We start from the raw sequence: 20,697 nt of genomic DNA, 5'->3' as shown, positions 1-20,697 counted from the left end.
TCCCCCCCCCCCCCCCAACCAGTCTACCCCACAGTAATAGAGCAAAAATAAACCCCGAGGGGGCCTACGCTTAAAGTTTTGTAGGCCACATATACAGGAAAGCCGGCCCCTATCCATTTTCGGAGTCCACCCCATAGTAAAAGAGAAAAAAACCAAGCCCGAGGGGACCCACCCTAAAAGCTTCGCCACAAAAATGGTCTGGCGGGCCGCTGGTTGGAAATAGCTGCTCCAAGATTATGTACATAGGCAATTGTGTGTAATCGAGTCAGGTTCATCAGTTCAAGGATGAAAAACGATATAAATAGACAACTTCAATTTATTTATGTAGGCAAGTAGGTAGTATTGTTGTTGGTGCCGGTGTGTTGCTGGTGTGTGGTGTTGTTTTGGGTGTTGGTGCAGTATTGCTGGTGCTGTTGGTGTTGTTCTTCGCCACCTGTTGTTGGTTTTGGTGTTGTTGTTATGGATATATTTTATTGTAAGTATGCACATCAATTCTATGGTTGTTGTTGTAGTACTACTTGTTGTTGGTGTTGTTAACGATGTTAATATAAAATCATCAGTCTGGATCTCATGGATATTAAAGGATCCAGGGATGGAATCAAGATCAGGCTTGAGTGCTTTAGATATCGCTCCAAGGGCTCCAATGATTTTCTCCTGAACGGATAATGTTCGTTCTCGGAACGGCTGGCTTTCTCCTAGGTATCCGGTTTTCCTTTTCTTTTCGATTTCGGGATGATGAGATCTCAGCCGTTACCAGTTCCTTCTATCGAAAAAAAACAACAAAAAGGGTGTTCTACAAATTCGGGACGAAGAAAAATTCGTTTCGTGCAGTATGAACGCCCGTTCATACTTCGGCTCCTATTCAGGGCCCTCTCATCTCAGCCTTGAATGTATTTAATATGCATTCATATTAAGAAATGTGCAACTGCTTCAATGTATTCATAAAGATGCACAGCTGTAGCCGGCATTAGTCACGAGTAAAACATGTATGTGCAAATAAATGAACAATACATAGGCACTCCTGATTAATACGTATTTGACTGGCGGGAGACACAATAGAGTTTAATCTTGGACTAAAGGTCCACAATCTTGGACTAAAGGTCCACAATCTTGGACCAAAAGTCCACAAGCTTGGACTAAAGGTCCACAATCTTGGACTAAAGGTCCACAATCTTGGACTAAAGGTCCAGAATCTTGGACTAAAGGTCTACAATCTTGGACTAATGGTCTACAAACTTGGACTAAAGGTCCACAATCTTGGACTAAAGGTCCACAATCTTGGACTAAAGGTCCACAAACTTGGACTAAAGGTCCACAATCTTGGACTAATGGTCCACAATCTTGGACTAAAGGTCCAATCTTGAACCAATCTTATGCATTGAACAATTTTATTAACAGTAGGTAAGTATTGAAAGGAAAAAGAGAACATGAGAGAGTCCAAACAACATTAAGATCTCTTGAAATCATCAGTGATGTTGGAAATCGATTGTTTCAATTATTATTTATTTTATCGATTATTCACCATCACTGATCTTTTGGTCAATAATAATTTACATCGTATTTTTGATAAACAAGGGATCATCTTTGAAAGATGTTTTCAACAAATAAAATAATATTACGGTCACAAATTACAACGTTTGCCAGCCTAAGTAATGTCCAATATATTGGTTCCAGGGCCCTGATGGGAAGAGGGAGAGGTTGGGTTTTAGTGGGTCTGGATGTCTCGGTATCCGGACATCAATCCCACACTCCCCCCATTGCAAAGGTTTTTGCAACGGGCGTCTTTTTGAATATTTCTCCCTCTCCACAAAAAAAAGTAAGCTTGGAGGGTAGAGCGTTTACTTTGTAAGCACTAGGTCGCGCGTTCGAGTCCTGCCCGGGGCGGATTTATCCTGAACAGATAAGGTTTGCTCTAGGAACGGCTGGCTTTCTCCTATCCTGTCTTCCTTCTCTCTTCGCTTTCGAGACGATAAGACTTCAGCAGTTACAGTTCCCTCTATCAAGGCTCTTAAAAAAAAGCTTCCAAAGTTCTTCGTGTGTTGATTAGACTAATAATTATTGTCCCTCAAAATGCTCCCCGAACTTGACAGTTTGTTGATTGAACTAAACGTCCATCAAACATCACGCTACGCTGTGCAAACATCTATCTTATCCTGCAGGACCTTCAGCATAGTAGACGCCATCAGGGCAGACGATAGGCGCCCTAATTCCGCCCGATCGATATAATAAACAACATAATGTGAATTGCACTCCGGGCGGAAAGGCGGTGCATTCAAAGGTCGTAACTTTTTACGACAATCTTGGATGGGCTGGGTACTTACTTACTTGTTTTTGTCGTAAGTTAGTAATCAGTGGACGTTGTTTGTCTGTCTGTTTGGGGTGTAACGTTAGAGTGTTAGAGTGTAGGTAGGTATAACTGGGACTACTTGTTTAGTCGTATGTCAGTTTTAATAGTTAATCAGTAGTACCAGCTCAAATACAAACTTTCAAAGTGCATAACTACTTTGAGAAACATCCAGCAAATGCTGAAAAAATGCACATTCGCGCCGGATTAGTAAATAAAGGATGCGCCTGCCAATTGGCGTGGAATTTTTGGCGTGGTTAGAAGCATAACTACGTTGGAATGTCTATCAAATCCAACTTACCTAACTACCTACAGCAGTGCTTCTCAAACTGTGTGCCGCGAGGTGGCCGTAGGTGTGCGCGACATTTGGGATTTAAAAAAAAAAAAAAATCACAAAACTGATGAAGTAAAGAAAGAGAGCATGCCAAATTGAGAAAAAAGGCCTCCGGCGCTAATCAAAAGAGTATTTATGTGCCCTCTTATTCAACATTCATGTGCTGGATGGGAGGAAAGATTGGAGTCTTGAAAAGTGTGCGGTGGTGACGACAACTTTGAGAAGCACTGCCCTACAGTTTCAGTTCTTTCTTGTTCTACCTACCTACCTGATGAAAATCCTGTTTTCCCATTTTTTCTCGATTACGTATCTGTAGAGGTATCTCTATCCATTCATCTATCTATCTATAATTTTATTAAAATAAGAAGAGCCTATAGTGCCTATGATCTAATCGCCCTTATCGTCATCAATTAATTATTCCTCATGCAGATTACGGAAAACGAATTCTTTGCGACGATCCAAAAGAATAATATCTTCATGAATAGAATATGCAATATATACGTACAGTATGTCTCATAAGTATACTTTTAATGACTTTTGAAGATTTGAACGGCTTACTAATGGCTAGATTACATGAGACCGGTAGGCAGGCCAAATCACCTAATCCATTTTGGCGATTTGGAGGAGTTGAGGAAATCAATGTATTAAAAAAAAAACAGAAGAAATCTCTGAAATCCATCAAATTACACAAAACTGCTATAGGTACGGTCTTATCGTCCCGAAATCGAGGAGAGAAGACATACAGGATAGGAGAAAGCCAGCCGTTCCGAGGACGAACATTATCCGTTCAGGATAAAATCCGCCCCGGGCGTTAATCGGACCCGCAACTTGGTTTTTATGGTGTCAAGAAAAAGACGGATACTTATTGCCAGCATGCGAATATCGCGTACATCAAGTTGGATTTCCTCCAAGAAAATCAGCATATTATTATCGATTGGTATTAATAATAATTAATAATATAAGTAAAATAATAAAATGGTGACGAAATGTGACGGTGTGTTATGTAACATTACCAACCTCAGTAAGTCAGTAGTGTAGTGGTTAACGCAGCGCAGTGGACAACGGATCTAGAGGTAGGTTCGAAACCAAGTCGTCATTTTTTTTTTTTTTTTTTTTTTTTGTGAGGTGTATGGGATCGAGGTTCGATATTTGTGACGAGCATTCACGCCGTGCAAGCGTAATACTTACAGGAAATATTTCAATAATATCGCCAAAAGACAGCAAATACTTTTTGGGATCTTATCATGTTAAAAAACGTGTTATCTCAAAAAATAAGTACACTTAGAGAACTCGGAAAAAAAAACTCAGCGGGGCCAGAGTCCCATAGATCCCAAAATTCAAAGAGCAAATTTCCAAAGTAGCTTAGTAGAGTAGACCACAGCCAATTAATGCTCACATCTTCTTATCTTCCACAGAACTTGATCCTGCAGATTTCAAGGACGTCCTCAATTCCAAGGTCACAGAACTTCATCTGAAGGTCATCTAATTCCGTGTCAAGGACACCCAAGTTCATTGAACTCTAGTTTGAAGGTCGTTTGAAGGTCATCATGCCTTTCTCGTTTGAATCGACCAAAACCTTCGAGAGCTGTTGCTGTGGCTGCTCTCTAAGGACTGGAGCCATTATCATTGCTGTCCTCAGCATCGTAAGTAAAACTCACCCCTAAAGGGTTTCGTGATAGCATAAACACTAGTAGCCCATAGTCAGGTGATTGGAAGGGTCAAGTGGATTAGAACAGATCACTTGTTTTCAGACACATTCCATTTGTCGAGGGTAAAGTTGTACCTTCCCCTTGAGCTCAATTTACGAGTACATAATTTGTTTTTTTTTTTTTTTTTTTTTTTTAAGAGGTTTTACAGGGGGAACTGTAACTGCTATGGTCTTATCGTCCCGAAATCGAAGAGAGAAGGAAGACAGGATAGGAAAAAGCCAGCCGTTCCGAGAACGAACATTATCCCATCAGGATAAAATCCGCCCCGGGTGGGAATCGAACCCGCGGCCTAGCGCTTACAAGGCAGACGCACTACTAACTAAGCTCACTAGGCTGGTACATAATTTGATGTGCCGATAGCAACGTGAGTTTAGTTTCCAATAGATCACTGACGCAACGTTGCGCTTGGTTGGTAACCACCTGGGCAATCGTGAGCTACAGGATTTTCTCCGTCCCCATAGAGGCTGGATGAGATTAATGTGAAGTGAGGGTAAGATTTCCGTCACTAAAATCGGAGAATGTACCAATTGTAAGGGGGAGAGTGATGTGGCGACCTCCGTGTGAAAGCGCCTTACGCGTCCATTTTAATTATAAAATACGTGCTGCAGAATCCTAACCTAAAAAATCACCTTTTTGTGGGGTTTTGTGAACTTCGAATTTTCCGAGACGACAGCGCTTTTCCAAGTTGAAAATTGTTATCAATTTCCCTCTCCGGAGGCTTTCCCTTTTCCTAGTTTCAGGGTAAACTAGTTTACTATTCCTAGTGCCTTTTCTGTGTTCAATAAACCAACAAGTTCTTGTGTAAAGTCAATACCGTCGTTTTTCTCTACATACATATTCTCTTAGGGGATTCGAGTTATTCACAGGTGGAATCAACGCCTCCAACATACATCCCCTAAAATATGTTAAAGGCAACAATGAAAGATAAAAGTCAACAAAGGACACTTTATTCTGTAAATGAATAGCCTGCTTTATCTTAACTGCCATTCAAGGAAGAACAATATTGATCCCTTTTTGTCAGCAGTTTTATTGGGTTCAGTTTTTTTTTTTTTTTTAGTGGGGACACCAAGACCTATCTAGCAATTCATTTGTCTTTTCTTTTTTTATACAAATATTATGAGATTTTAAAATTTACTAAATTTTCCAAGATTTCAAAAGAATTATTTTTTGTATTATCAAATTTTTAACAAGTTTTTATATGTATTTTTGCTACTCAGCTCTTTTACCTACCTAAGATTTAAAATTTTAATAATTATGAACGTAGGTATCTCTCTTATTGTTTGTTTTAATTAGCAAAAACGCTAAAACTAAACTTGTACACGTTATTCAGTGGTTGTATAACTAAGGAAAAAATAAAGCTCAGCTTTTAATATGGTTCATATATTCGTAAGAGCTTAAACCACCTTTTAGGGCTGTTTCCCCATACACCTAAGCCTCTGAGTGGGCTTTTGTGTATGGAATTAAGCAAAGTTATGCAAAACTCCATACACAAAATAAGGGTTATTGATTGGTATTTTTTCACAATACATATGAATCGATGAGTGTAAAAAAGGGATTAGTCACATATTTTCGAATTTCACTTTTTTACAGTTTTAGATTCCTGATGGGTGGACGGAGACGGTTCGTTTAATGTAAGAATGGGAGTTGTCCGACAAACCTAACTTGTTAATTTTGGCTAAAAAATGACCAGGGAAAGTGTTGCAACCGATTTGACTAAAAATTATTAAAAAAATAATAAAGAAAAAATATGTAAGTATACCTACCTATTTTTCTTGAAATTGCAGTCATTGCCTATTTTTCTCTGTTTTAAAAAATTGACAAAAAGCTGAGCTTATTTAAATGTGAAAAAATAAACAAATAAAATAAAAACAAATGTAAAAACAGTTCTATTGTCTTTTGTCTCACTCTTTGGCCTCTTGTCTCTATCTAGTTTAATGTTGTGACATGATTGCTGTTTGTTATGTACAGTGGTTGTGCTTGTGCAGTTGTGCACATGTGCAGAGATTCAAAATTATTGTAGACCTGGTCCCCTAGTTCTTAAAATGTTCTCATACCTACCTCTCTACAGGGAACACGAGGCTTGCACGCCGGAGATCCCGGGTTCAATTCCCGGCACTGTCAATGTTCTTCAGCTCTAGGACTAGGCCAGCCACCCACTATCAGGTTGACTTGATCAGGTGTCAGGTATACCTGATCAGATATACCTGTCAGGTCTACCTGATAGTGAGTGGCTGGCCTTAGGTACTTTCCAAGCTAACTTGCTTTAGTTTCACTTAAATACTTTTTTAAGATGGTGTATTCATAGAAGAAAAAGTCACAAAATAGTCTCCTCCTCCTCTTCTTCTTCTTCTTCCTCTTCTTCTTTTTCTTCTTCTACCTATGTATCTGATTGTGACTAGAATAGAATAAACGACTTACCAAACAAAGTGCCCGTGAATCCCAGCACATTGAGGAGGAGGTAGCCCAGCCAGAAGGTACCATAGGGTTTGGCATATACCACAAACTGGAAGAATGCCATCAGACCTGAGTTGATTAGAGTGAAGAGGACGCACATGATCAGATAGCCTGAGAATATCTCCACGATTTTGACGCCTGAAAACGAAAGAGGCATTGAAAAATAAAACAAGAAAATAATGGGAAAAATCTCCATAGTAAATGGAAAATTAAAAATATATATATATTATTCAGAGTTTTAGAGGGAAATGTAACTGCTAAAGTCTTATCGTTTCGAAAGCGATGAGAGAAGACGGACAGGATAAGAGAAAGCCAGCCGTTCCGAGAACAAACATCATCCATTGAGCATAAAATCCGCCCCGGGCGGGAATCGCACCCGCGGCCTAGCGCTTACAAGGCAGACGCGCTACCAACCAAGCTAACCAGGCTGGCAGTTTAGAGTTAAACACATCTGGACCCGGCATGGAACAATGGCAGTTAAGATAAAGCAGGCTATTCATTTACAGAATAAAGTGTCCTTTGTTGACTTTTATCTTTCATTGTTGCCTTTAACATATCATACATTAAAAAATTGGTACAAGGACCTAAAATAAAAATAAAAAATTAACAAAAAATATAAATATTATAGGTAGGTATACTTATAGAAAATTTATAATGAGTAGAACAGGTAAATAGGGTTTTGTTAAAAGTCAATGATACATTCTTACTGAAAAGTCCCTTTACCCCAGCAGTCTAAACAAGGTCTCGTATATTTGATGGGTTAAAGAATAATACATACAACTAACAATTCAGTACAGTACAGTAAACAATTCAGTAAAAAAGACATACGCGTTTGTCTCGCGGTTTGATAGAGGGAACTGTAACTGCTAAGGTCTTATCGTCTCGAAATCGAAGAGAGAAGGAAGACGGGATAGGAGAAAGCCAGCCGTTCCGAGAACGACCCTTATTTGTTTAGGAGAAAATTTGCCCCGGGCGAAAATCAATTCCGTAACTGGGGCACTAATTTCCAAGCGAACATCTGGGTTTATAATCTCATTTTAAAATAGGCACTAGATATAGGTAGGTAAAGATTTTTTTTTTTTTTATTTTTGACGAGGTTTGACAGAGGGAACTGTAACTGCTATGGTCTTATCGTCCCGAAATCGAAGAGAGAAGGAAGACAGGATGGGAGAAAGCCAGCCGTTCCGAGAACGAACATTATCCCAACAGGATAAAATCCGCCCCGGGCGGGAATCGAACCCGCGGCCTAGCGCTTACAAGGCAGACGCACTACCAACTAAGCTAACTAGGCTGGCTAGATAAGTATAAGTGAGTATAAGTAGTGCTTTATTTAGACTGTCAGCTGAGAACAAGTTGTTCCATCAAGCGTGCCGGGAGGCGCGCGAACGTCAAGAGTTCGAAGGGCCGTCCGGCCTATATTCACGCGAAACAGAGTTTCATGGTTTTTCGGCATTTTCAACTACACTAACAGTGTACCTAATGGCCTTTTTTATATCAAAATAAAATGTATATTAAAATTTAGTGACTTGACTTGGAATCGAACCACTTACCCACACATACAGGCCATGGCTACATGTGTCGTATAGTCGTACGGCTTATACACGACATTCTTGTTGAAAAAGCTCTTGTATATCTAAAAACATATAAAATAGGTAACACATAAAAAATTAAAAACACATAGGTATCTGAAAACACATAAAACCATGTAAAAATAGAAAATAATAGGTATTGTAAGTCTACATCCAGTAGGAGGAAAGAGGAAAGGCTGGAGTGGTATTACTTTCAAGCTTACATCAGTCAAATCCAGGGCATGGGCAAGGTGTGCAATATGGGTGCAGATTTCAAGTTCAACCTCACAGAAGCTTACCAAGCTCTTTATACTGGAGTGATGTCAATGGATATCTTCTCCAACACGTCATATTATTTCAACTCATGTACCTACATGCTATTTACTCATTACAATATTCTTTAATTAAATTGTAGATTGTAAATTAAAGCTTCAATAAAATAAAAAATATAAAAAAAACATCCAACCATGTAGTCAACGAACCAGGCTTGCAGGATTTCCCACTCTCTATATTTTATCGAACAGTAGGGTATCAATTACCCACTACCCACGTATTACTTACGATCTTACTTACTTATCTACTACGTAGCCATCACAGACCACGAAGGTCTTTGGCTTCAGCCACCATACTTCACACACTTCTGTCCTGTGCTGTTTCTTGCCATTGCTCAATGTTTTCTGTCCCATTTTCTCTCAAGATGTTAACTGCTCCAACCCCTCCATCTTTTCCTCGGCCTTCCTCTTGTCCTTCGTCCTTCATATTCTAGCGCTGAAGGATTGTATCCACAGGTCTTGAGGTGAGTTTGGAACGTCAACTCCAGCACATCTCTAACTTTCCACCCAGGCCGGTATACGAACCCGGTAACCTTAACCAGTCAGCCACATATTACTTACGATCATCGGAGGAATATCTGCAGCGGAAGGATTGTATCCACAGGTCTTGAGGTGAGTTTGGAACGTCAACTCCAGCACATCTCTAACATCCTGCTCTAGCTTGTAAACCGCCATGAAATCTGTCGAATGAAGACATCAATATATGTAGCCTCTTCACAATTTATTTTTCAAATCATCTCATTGAAAACCAAAATTTAATTTTCTCTAGACTTATTATTAGTACGTAGGTATTCTTTTTTAAGACGTTTGATAGAGGGAACCTGTAACTGCTAGGGCCTTATCGTCCCGAAGTCGATCCATTCCGAGAACTGCGTGGGAATCGAACCCGCGACCTGGAGCTTACAAGCCAGGCCAATCCAAAAATCATCGGATGAGCCAGGCTAGTTAGCTCGATAGCTCGACTGTCTTGTATCTTAAACAAATTTAATAATTAAAAATTTAAAAGACAATTGAGATTCGACATACAACTGGTGGTAATATTTGGTGAGCTTTCGAGAACAAGTGAGTTAAAAAAAAAAAAAAAAAAGATGGGTGTTTCACCGCCGTTTTTATTTCGTAGCAATGAAACAACTGCTAAATTAGTTAGTTTAAACACCGTTTAAGTTTTAATCGCGGTTTAAGCAATCTAATCAGGCTAAAAATTTTGATTTTTTTACAAAAAATCAACCAATCAGATTGATTAATCCGAGAGTTTAACTTAAACCGAGTTTAAACTTACTTTGTGGCTCAAGGCCTTAAACAGAAAAGGGTTCCCGGAACGGCTGACTTTCCCCTATCCTGTCCCTCTTCTCTCTTCGATTTCGGGACGATAAGACCTTAGCAGTTACAGTTTCAGCTTAACTACATACACAAGAAGTTCACTCTCATTGAGGCTTAGGTGTAGTTTAGGAGCAAAGAAGCCCCCAAAAACCTAATCAAATAAAAATAATAAAAATGCCACTAAAAACCGTGCATGACAAAATAAGAAAGTAATCCGCTAAAAAACGGTACATAGTACATACCTACCTACACCTACAGTATTAGCAGCCGCAAGTCCGCTAAAAACCGTACATGCGAAAATACTTTTATCACCAAATATGTATTTTCTATTTTACTTACATACCTATTTGTAAACTTTACCTATATGAAATATATTCAAGGCCTTGTTTAGACTGCAGGAGTAAGGGGACTTTTCAGTCTCATTCTGGCAGGATAAACAAGGTATATTCTGTTCTATTCTATTCTGCTCTATTCTATTCTATTCTATGCACCTATACGTTACTATTCTATTCTATTCTATACGTACGGTATTGGCCTGTCGCGCCTCCTCAATATAGTGGGTGGTGATAATAATCGTCTGACCTTGAACCGACAGTCGGTTAAGGTACCTCCAGAATATGTTGGCCAATACGGGGTCCAGACCTGAGGTTGGCTCATCCAGTATAACCAGGGACGGACTGTGAAGCAGGGTCACCGCGATGGACACCCGACGAACTTGACCGCCACTGAAAATTGAAAATAGGATCATGAATTTCAATACGCCACTAGTTTTTTCCAAGAGGTTTGGTGCCGATGTAGAATGTAGGTTCACCCCGTAGTGGTCAAGACGCTCGCCTGGTAAACAGGAGGGCGTGGGTTCGATCCCAGCCGAGGCATGGAATTTTATTCTCATTTATTTGAGAATTTGACCACATAATAATGGAGATCTAAGGGTTAGGTGGTAGAGTGGTTACCGATGTAGAATGTAGGTTCACCACCAACATTCTACATCTCTTGGAAAAAACTAGAGCTCGCCAAGTAGTTACCTTCCACTCAAGAGTATATTATTATTAGAAAATTGTTTGCAAAGGCGATACAGACAATTTTCAGGAGGGATCGCGCGACTCTGAGCTACTAAAAGTCGGTCGTCTACGCTTTCAATGTAATATGACGACCTTGATAGAGAGAAGAAACTGTAACTAAGGCAATATCTTCCCGGAAGCGAAGAAAGAATGAATAGGAGAGAGCCAGCCGTTCCGAGAACGAATAATCCTAAACAGATGAATTCTGCGTGAGGGAATCGAATCCGCGACCTAGCGTTTACAAGGCAGACTTGAGCTACTCTTCAAACGAACTAGGATGGCATATTTCATTCTTTTTCTTTGAGATCACCTCACTAATGAATCAATAAATAATAGGTAGGTAATAGATAGATACTCAGTAGGTCCAGGTATGTATTTCTACATATGTATAATTTTTCTTTGTTATAATTATTATTAAAGCATTTTGAAATTTTCAAGTATTCAAGCAGAATTTTCCTTATAGCCACATTGGTGTCGTGTGACGGTTTACTTAGCATGTTCCCTAATCACGAGCAAATAATATACTCGGGTGCAAAAAAAAAAAAAAAAAAAAAAAAAAAAAATAAAGTTTCCCCAAAACCAAAAAAAAAAAAATCCCGGGGGAAAAAAAAAAAAAAAAAAAAAAAAAAAAAAATCGGAACAAATTTGCTTTAGTACTTTTTTGAAGAGGTTTGATAGAGGGAACTGTTAATTGCTAAGGTCTTATCGGGCCGAAAGCGAAGAGAGAAAGAAGAGAGGATAGGAGAAAGCCAGCCGTTCCGAGAACGAACCTTATCCGTTCAGGATAAATCAAACCTCTTTACTTTTTTTTTATTAAAATAATAATAATAATAAAAATGGATTCCTATGCAAACTGTTCCAAATTTTTCGAACTCGGGTATAGGTTGAACAAATGGAAAAATTGCCAGGTTTGTTTTTCCAATTTTCCGGCATTTTGTAATAAATAATTTGTAAAAATTATCTACTTATTTATTTTACTGTTCTAATAAATAATAATAATAAAAGTTATTTCCCATATGTAATATTATGTACTTACCTACCTTAATAAAGTGATTACGCAATTATAATGAAATAAATAATAGCTGTTGCTCATCAAGTCATCACAAAAATTGCATCATGAGGAAAAAATGGCTTTTACCTTTCAACTGATTTCCTCGGTATGGAAAAATACAGTCATTGATCAAAGCAGAATAAAATGGAATAGATACCTATACCTTGTTTATCCTGCTGAGATAGAAGAGGAGGAGAGTACCTATTCAAAGTTTATTAGGTAGATTACACTGATTATCTTGTTAAATCTTCCGGGGGCATTTTAAACTGCGGTACAATCATTGTAAATCTAAAATCACAACGTAAATGAGACATTGGAAATGACCATTGTAAATCAGACAGTGTAAATTGATTGTAAAGATTAGCAAATTATAATAAATCAAGCTTGAGGGATATGTTTTTCCACTTTTTCCTTACACAGTCCAGTTAGGTAGCAGCTTTCTAAGCGCGAAGTCACGGGTTCGAGTCAGAATTTCAGCCGGTCTGAGCAAAAGAGACATTGTAAATCAGACAGAGTAAATCATTGTACAGATGAACAAGTTGTAATAAATCGATCCAGCTTCAGGGATATGTTTTTCCACTTTTTCCTAACTAGCCAGGTTGGATTAGGTTGGAAGCTAGGACGCTTTGTAAGCGCTAGGTCACGGGTTCGATTTCAGACCCTGTGACAGGCCCAGGTCTGAAGGTTTTCCCGCCACACGGTCCGTCAGATGGTCTGAGTGTGAGTGGCAGGCATTACATTATTGATGCCAATACCAGTAGCAAAAAGAAGAAGAAAAAGAAGAAGAACAAGAAGAAGAACAAGAAGAAGAACAACAAGAAGGAGAAGAAGAAGAAGAACAAGAAGAAGAAGAAGAAGAAGAAGAAGAAGAAGAAGAAGAAGAAGAAGAAGAAGAAGAAGAAGAAGAAAAAACTACCTGTCATAGAAGTAGGAATTTTTTTCTTCTTTCGTACTACCTCATAGTTTTTGTTACCTACTTTCCTTAATGGCTCGGAGGTGCGTCTGCAATAAATTCTGCAAAATAGTGCGTTACATTCAGGAAAATTTATTACCCTCTTCACTTCATCAACATTACAGAAAGTTCTGGAAGCCTTATTCTATCTATGTAGGTACATAAATTTAATAAATACAATAAAATTGTAGATTTTTCTGTACATTGCTTAGAATCCTGATTTTCTTTTATTTTTTTATTTATTTATTTTTTAAAAAAGATTATATTCCTACCAAATTTCAGCTTTCTAGGTGTTGTGGTTCAGGGGATAGAGCGATCAGTGTGTGAAATGTGAATGAGTGAATGGATCTTGATTTTATAATGTAAGATTATTATTTTCAATAGCTGCAGTTGCATGTAGGTAATTGAATACCTACCCAATTTGAGATGGGAAAATAAATATGTAAATATCTAATTTTTACCCAGTGTGAACAAAGCTAGATAGGTAAGATAGGTATTATCATGGCAGGAACCCACGACCTAGCACCTAACAAGACCGAGGCAAGTAAAAAAAAAAAAAAAAAAATTGAATTGAATTGATCAGTGTGTGAATGGCCCAAGAATTTTATGATTTTTTTTTTCAAGGGCAATCTTGCGCGAATTTTTCCACTTGTCCATATCAGATATCAGTTCATCTCTAATCAATAAGGCCATGACACAAGCAGCTATAGGTTTGATTGAAATCTTGCATATTTGCATCGTATTAACATAAGCATGTACGTACTATGTATGTTAATGGTTATTGCAAATTTTCATCCGTAGGTAAATGAATAAGCAGGACACGATTTCCAGTGGCGTAGCGTTCATGTAGGGTGTGTATGGCGGCCATACACTCAAAAATTCCATTCAAATACCCTTAAATATTGACTTTGAATTATTATTGTATTCTTATTAGATAGATATTGTGATAGAAATTAGTGTCCGCCCTACACTTGGAGTTAGACCACGCTACGCCACTGGGTACAAAACAGGGCTGCCTGGAAAAGATTGACAAGAAACGCCGAACCTATTTAAATAGGAAAAGTCTAGGAAGTAGGAAGAAGAAGAAGAGGTAAATGAATGAATCATTTACCTACTGATGTCCTTTCGGATTTTTTTATAAATTTTATTTTAAAGAGGTTAGATAGAAGGAACTGTTAATGCTAAGGTCTTGTTGTCCCGAGAGCGAAGGAAGAAGCATGACAGGATAGGAGAAAGCCAGTCGTTCCGAGAACGAACCTTATCTGTTTAGGATAAAGTTTGTCCTGGGCAAGGATCGATCTGTGACTTAACTTATTGTAACTTCTGGGTTTATAAACTTAACCTAACTTCATTTTTGCTACTTTAATATGGGGTGGACTACAAAAATTTGGATCTTTCACTCCCTCCCAGATTCTCATCATCAGACCAAAATCGCGAGAGAGATGTTTACTCTACGAGCGCTGGAGTTGAAGTGAGACTATGGTATGCGGTTTAACTTCAACTCCAACTCTCACTTCAACTCCAGCGCTCGTAGAGTAAACATCTCTCTCGCGATTTTGGTCTGATAATGAGAATCTGAGTGTTCTCGAAAGCTCACCAAATATTACCACCAGTTGTATGTCGAATCTCAATTGTCTTTTAAATTTTTAATTTTAATTAATGAAGATTCTTAATTAAATAATTATTCCCCGATAATTATTTTAGTTTCATTTTAAATTTAATAATGTTCGTTCTCGGAAAGGCTGGCTTTCACTTATCCTGTCTTTCTTCTCTCTTCGTTTTTGAAACGATAAGACTTTAGCAGTTATCTTCCCTCAATCAAACGTCTTAAAAAAAAAATCTATACTGATACTGTCAAACTTTCTTGACTTGGTGGGGCAGAGCGAAACCGCGCTGCCTAATATACGATATGAATATTCATGACTTACCCGTAGAATCAATCCGAATATCGATGGAAGCCGTGTCCAGAAGTTTCTGATCCGCTTTCGATCCCTGCTTTTTTTGTTTTTTTTTTTTTTTTTTTTTTTTTTTTTTTTTTTTTTTTTTTTTAAGAGGTTTGACAGAGGGAACTTTAACTGCTATGGTCTTATCGTCCCGAAATCGAGGAGAGAAGGAAGACAGGATAGGAGAAAGCCAGCCGTTTCCGAGAACGAACATTATCCCATCAGGATAAAATCCGCCCCGGGCGGGAATCGAACCCGCGGCCTAGCGCTTACAAGGCAGACGCACTACCAACTAAGCTAACTAGGCTGGCTCTAAAGTCTCTACTCTTAAATTTAATAATCATCGTTCTCTCCGCATACCCAAACGACCTCGATCTGCATTCTTGAATGCCAAGTGCAAATAATATCTATAAAACCATAAATACCTACTTATATACCTACGTATGTGCTAATTGTGCTATATATATCTATGTATGTACATAATTCGCTAGAATTAAACGCTAGATTACTGATACTGCCTAATACATAAACAGATGTACTATGAGATATAGGTATGAGAACGAGTATGAAAAAAAGAGACAGAAAAGAGAGAGTTATAGATTAGAAAAATATAACAGGTACCTTGCAAATGAATATCGATCAATTTAAAATTAACTGTTGAACTTCTATAAAATTATCAGTTTTAACAAATTCTTTATACAGTATTTTGAGAAGCTTCTTAACTAATATTGGTGGTATGGTTGTCAATGTGATTGGGAAAATGTTTATTAATATGGACGATATATGAATATAATGTTTTTTTAATAGTAGAAGTATTTATTTTCATTACAACAGCTAAGTTATTTTGTCTCGTGTTATTATTTGTTCTTTCAACGGTATTGAATATTTCATATTTGTTCATAAATGGGCTGCAACTTGCCACATGTCGTTCTTTACTTATTTAAATATGCGTTCAGGTTTATTGTAAAAATAAAAATATAAATACCTACACTCACACCAAAACCGATGGTAGGTAGTGGGGAACGAACGAAACATTTCAGTAGGTTTACCTCGGAGTTTTCAAAGATGAGTGTTTCACCGCCGTTTTTATTTCGTAGCAATGAAACAACCACTACATTGGGCGCATGTGGTCTGTGTCGTAGCATGTCCATCCCGTAGTATGCCTCTCATCGGATGGGCGAGAAGACACATTACTTCCCATGTAGGTGCTGGGTCAACACGAGAACACCAGATAGTAACCCGTTGCAATATTTGCAATCGAACCCCAAAAACAAATAATACCTAAAGAAGAAAAAGAAGAAGACAAAAAAAAAGAAAAAAACAAAAAAAAAAAGAAAAAAACAAACAAACAAACAAAAATAAACGTGCGGACTTACATTTGGTTTCGAGGGATGGTCATGTTCAAATTCTTCAGCACCCATGTACTGGTACCTCCGTACTTCTTGTACGCATTCCGTAGCACTACTGCTGATTGGGTATCCATAATGATATTGATATGCTGCTCGAGTTGTGAAATCCCAAAAGACTAAACTTGGACGATGCTGATCCAAAAGGTTACATAGGTAGTGCCTTTTTTACTTCCCCTTTTTATTTATAAATCGACGGTAGTTATCGTCTGTGGAATAGAAAATAAGAATGGAATAGATTAACTGCTGATTGGTTATCCATGCTGGTATCCATACTGATATTATGCGGACTTAGTTGTGAAATCCCAATAGACTAAATTCGGACGGTGCTGACTTTGTGTGGAGGTTACATAGGTAGTGGATCGATAGTCTGTGGATTGGAAATACATATTAGAAAATTAGAATACATATTCTAATGTAGGTAAGTAAACAAAAGTAAAGAAAGGAAAATAAAATATGTAGGTATAACTTTAACTTCCCCCTGATCAAGCGACCATGATTAAAAGAAAAGGCAGACGCACTACCAACTAAGCTAACTAGGCTGGCTAAGGCAGGTTGAACTCGGACCATATTAATTTAACATACCACCTAAAACAGTTTCGAAAAGTTACCTTGGCTCGATTTCAATTCCCTTGTTTACTGTTAATATACTTTTACTAGCTGAATTCCGTCGCTTCGCTCCGGAATCCCGCTAGTTCATCCCGAGGCATGGCCAAATTTGTGGAAAAGGCATGGCCGAACTTGTAGTTATCAAACTAAAAACATATACGAAACTCAAATATTAGGCGAGCGAGGAAAAGTTTTCTCTCCCGCAGTCTCTGCACTCTGTGTATTTCTTATGGTGATTTTAGCGATCAAAAATTGATCATATCTCAGGATCGGTTTAGATTTTCGCAAAATCCTTTCTTATTGCACACCTAGACCATAAAAGGAATATTCCTACCAAATTTCAGCTTTCTAGGTGTTGTGGTTCAGGGGATAGAGCGATCAGTGTGTGAAATGTGAATGAGTGAATGGATCTTGATTTTATAATGTAAGATTATTATTTTCAATAGCTGCAGTTGCATGTAGGTAATTGAATACCTACCCAATTTGAGATGGGAAAATAAATATGTAAATATCTAATTTTTACCCAGTGTGAATAAAGTTAGATAGGTAGGTATTATCAGGAACCCACGACCTAAGCACCTAACAAGACCGAGGCAAGTAAAAAAAAAAAAAAAAAAATTGAATTGAATTGATCAGTGTGTGAATGGCCCAAGAATTTTATGATTTTTTTTTTTTTTTATTTCAAGGGCAATCTTCCGCGAATTTTTCCACTTGTCCATATCGGATATCAGATATCAGTTCATCTTATAAGGCCATGACACAAGCAGCTAGGTTTGATTGAAATCTTGCATATTTGCATCGTATTAACATAAGCATGTACGTACTATGTATGTTAATGGTTATTGCAAATTTTCATCAGTAGGTAAATGAATAATCAGGACACGAGGTACAAAACAGGACTGCCTGGAAGAGATTGACAAGAAACGCCGACCCTATTTAAATAGGAAAAGTCTAGGAAGTAGGAAGAAGAAGAAGAAGAAAAAGAAGAAGAAGAAGAAGAAGAAGAAGAAGAAGAAGAAGAAGAAGAAGAAGAAGAAGAAGAAGAAGAGGTACCTAAATGAATCAATCATTTACTGATGTCCTTTCGGATTTTTTTATAAATTTTATTTTAAAGAGGTTAGATAGAGGGAACTGTAACTGTAAGGTCTTGTTGTCCCGAAAGCAAAGAGAGAAGGATGACAGGATTGGAGAAAGCCAGTCGTTCCGAGAACGAACCTTATCTGCCTTGTCCATCTTGTATTCTACTCCTCCATTTCCGTCTATCCAATGCTTCCTCTTTTCTCCATCCCTTCTCTCTAAGGTCCTCTTCCACTCTTTCTCTCTCCATCTCATCTTCGGCCTACCCCTTCTCCTTTTACCCCCAATCTAAAGTCTCTTTTTTTTTCAAGAGGTTTGACAGAGGGAACTGTAACTGCTATGGTTTTTTTTTTTTTTTAAAGAGGTTTGACAGAGGGAGCTGTAACTGCTATGGTCTTATCGTCCCGAAATCGAAGAGAGAAGGAAGACAGGATAGGAGAAAGCCAGCCGTTCCGAGAACGAACATTATCCCAGCAGGATAAAATCCGCCCCGGGCGGGAATCGAACCCGCGGCCTAGCGCTTACAAGGCAGACGCACTACCAACTAAGCTAACTAGGCTGGCTCTAAAGTCTCTACTCTCTTTCCTAAATAATCACCGTTCTCTCCACATGCCCAAACGACCTCGATCTGCATTTTTTTCCCTCCTATGAATGTAACATCACCAGGGACCAAAAGAGCTTGGATGCCAAGTGCAAATAATATCTATAAAACCATAAATACCTACTTATATACCTACGTATGTGCTAAATGTGCTATATATATCTATGTATGTACATAATTCGCTAGAATTAAACGCTAGATTACTGCCCAACTGCCCATAATTTCATGATCATATTATAAATCAGATAATTATCTGATCATGTATTAAAAAAAAGATAGAAGTGTCTTGCCGTGAGATTTTCAAAAGGGAAAGCTAAAAACCCAAATACAGTGCTAGGTATGTTCTTTTACGGAGAAAATGTCGATATCTTGAGAAACGGTAACGAGAAACAAGAGAGTTTTTTTAATTCGTCATCTGATTCTCAAATTATATGTAACTATTTTGAGGATTAAATTTCATGCCTCGGCTGGGATCGAACCCACACCTTCCTGTTTACCAGGCGAGGCATGAAGAGGACGCCACTGGAATGAATTAATGAAGTGCCTAGGCAATAATAATAATAATAATAATAATAATAATAAATAATAGAAGTGGCGCGCCGTGAGATTTTCAAAAGGGGGAGCTAAAAACCCAAATACAGTGCCTATATAGGTATATGTTCTTTTACGGAGAAAATGTCGATATCTTGAGAAACGGTAACGAGAAACAAGAGAATTTTTTAATTGTCTGAATATCAAATTAAATGTATTTTGAGGATTAAATTTCATGCCTCGGCTGGGATCGAACCCACACCTTCCTGTATACCAGGCGAGGCATGAAGAGGACGCCACTGGAATGAATTAATGAAGTGCCTAGGCCTAGGAGCTAGGAGGTAATAGGTGATGAATTCATGCTAATAATGCTTGTAACTCTTTAGTCCATTTACCATATGCCTACTCCATTTCTAAGTAGTCAGTTTATTTTCCTATATAATCTACATAATTGTGTATAATATTTTCTTCATACTAAAATCCATGTGATATTATTTTTGATATTATTTTTTTACTGCATCCATGTGGTGTATTTCCTTTTTTTTATTTATTTTTTTTTTAATTTTTTTTTTAGGGTGCGTAAATACCTACCTATTTGCGTAAAATAAACAGGAAATCCGGTTGTGTGACTGTCTGGGTAAACTGCGAGCCTTGGAATTTCCTTTGCTAAGGAGATAGTAAAGGTTGAGTGCGAAGGGCATCCCCTCGTAAAAGTTTTGTAAGCACAATCAAATGTCAGCCCAAAGCAATCCCCCCAGGGCTGATTGAGAGGCTGACGAAAAACGCCGACCCCGTCTGAACACAGGATAAAGAAAAGGTGAAGAAAAAGACTCTTTTTTAAATAGGTTCAACAGAGGGAACTGTAACTGCTAGCGTCTTATCGTCCCGTAATCGAAAAGAGAAGGAAGACAGGATAGGAGGAAAGCCAACCGTTCCGAGAACGACCATTATCCCATCAGGATAAAATCCGCCCCGAGCGGGAACCGAACCCGCGGCCTAGCGCTTACAAGGTAGACGCGCTACCAACCAAGCTAACTAGGCTGGCCAAATAAACTTTAATCGTTTCTCTCTCACAGCCAAATGATGTGGCCTTGAGTTTTGACAATAAAAACCACATGGACGGTAAGCATACCTGGGTATCTACATTTTATCTATTTATTATATTTTATACATTTTATCTACGATCATACCTACACCATATAAGAGTCATTAGTTTTTTATAATATGCACGTTTTATATATTCATACATCATATTATTATTTAAATTATAGATAATAAACCGGTTTTTCCTAATGGAGCAGTTGTAAATGGATAAAAATTATATAAATAAATGGTGGATTCCTATGTAAAAAGTTGGGAAAAATCCAAATCTGAGGTCAAAACTCCGAAAAAATAAATGTAAAAG

At 38.0% G+C, this 20,697-nt stretch overlaps 1 protein-coding gene and 1 long non-coding RNA gene across 2 annotated transcripts in view; one reads left to right on the top strand and one right to left on the bottom strand.

Annotated features, from left to right (window-relative positions):
* The window catches only part of LOC113468932, a 6,354-nt gene extending 2,030 nt beyond the window's left edge, over positions 1 to 4,324 (top strand). The window contains exon 2 of the long non-coding RNA XR_003392508.1: positions 4,094 to 4,324. This is a non-coding gene — a long non-coding RNA (uncharacterized LOC113468932). The remainder of the gene's footprint in view (positions 1 to 4,093) is intronic.
* Positions 1 to 20,697, bottom strand: part of LOC103512920 (uncharacterized) — a gene marked incomplete at its 5' end in the record, with an annotated part of 43,568 nt that overhangs the window by 6,887 nt on the left and 15,984 nt on the right. Inside the window, 3 exon segments of the mRNA NM_001329181.1 lie at positions 6,806 to 6,977; positions 8,391 to 8,474; positions 9,303 to 9,421. Coding sequence (NP_001316110.1) covers positions 6,806 to 6,977; positions 8,391 to 8,474; positions 9,303 to 9,421 — 375 coding nt within the window.

The sequence above is a fragment of the Diaphorina citri genome, unplaced genomic scaffold (assembly GCF_000475195.1).
Source record: "Diaphorina citri unplaced genomic scaffold, Diaci psyllid genome assembly version 1.1 scaffold898, whole genome shotgun sequence".
Classification (NCBI taxonomy): domain Eukaryota; kingdom Metazoa; phylum Arthropoda; class Insecta; order Hemiptera; family Psyllidae; genus Diaphorina; species Diaphorina citri.
This window is presented reverse-complemented; position numbering and strand designations above follow the sequence as displayed.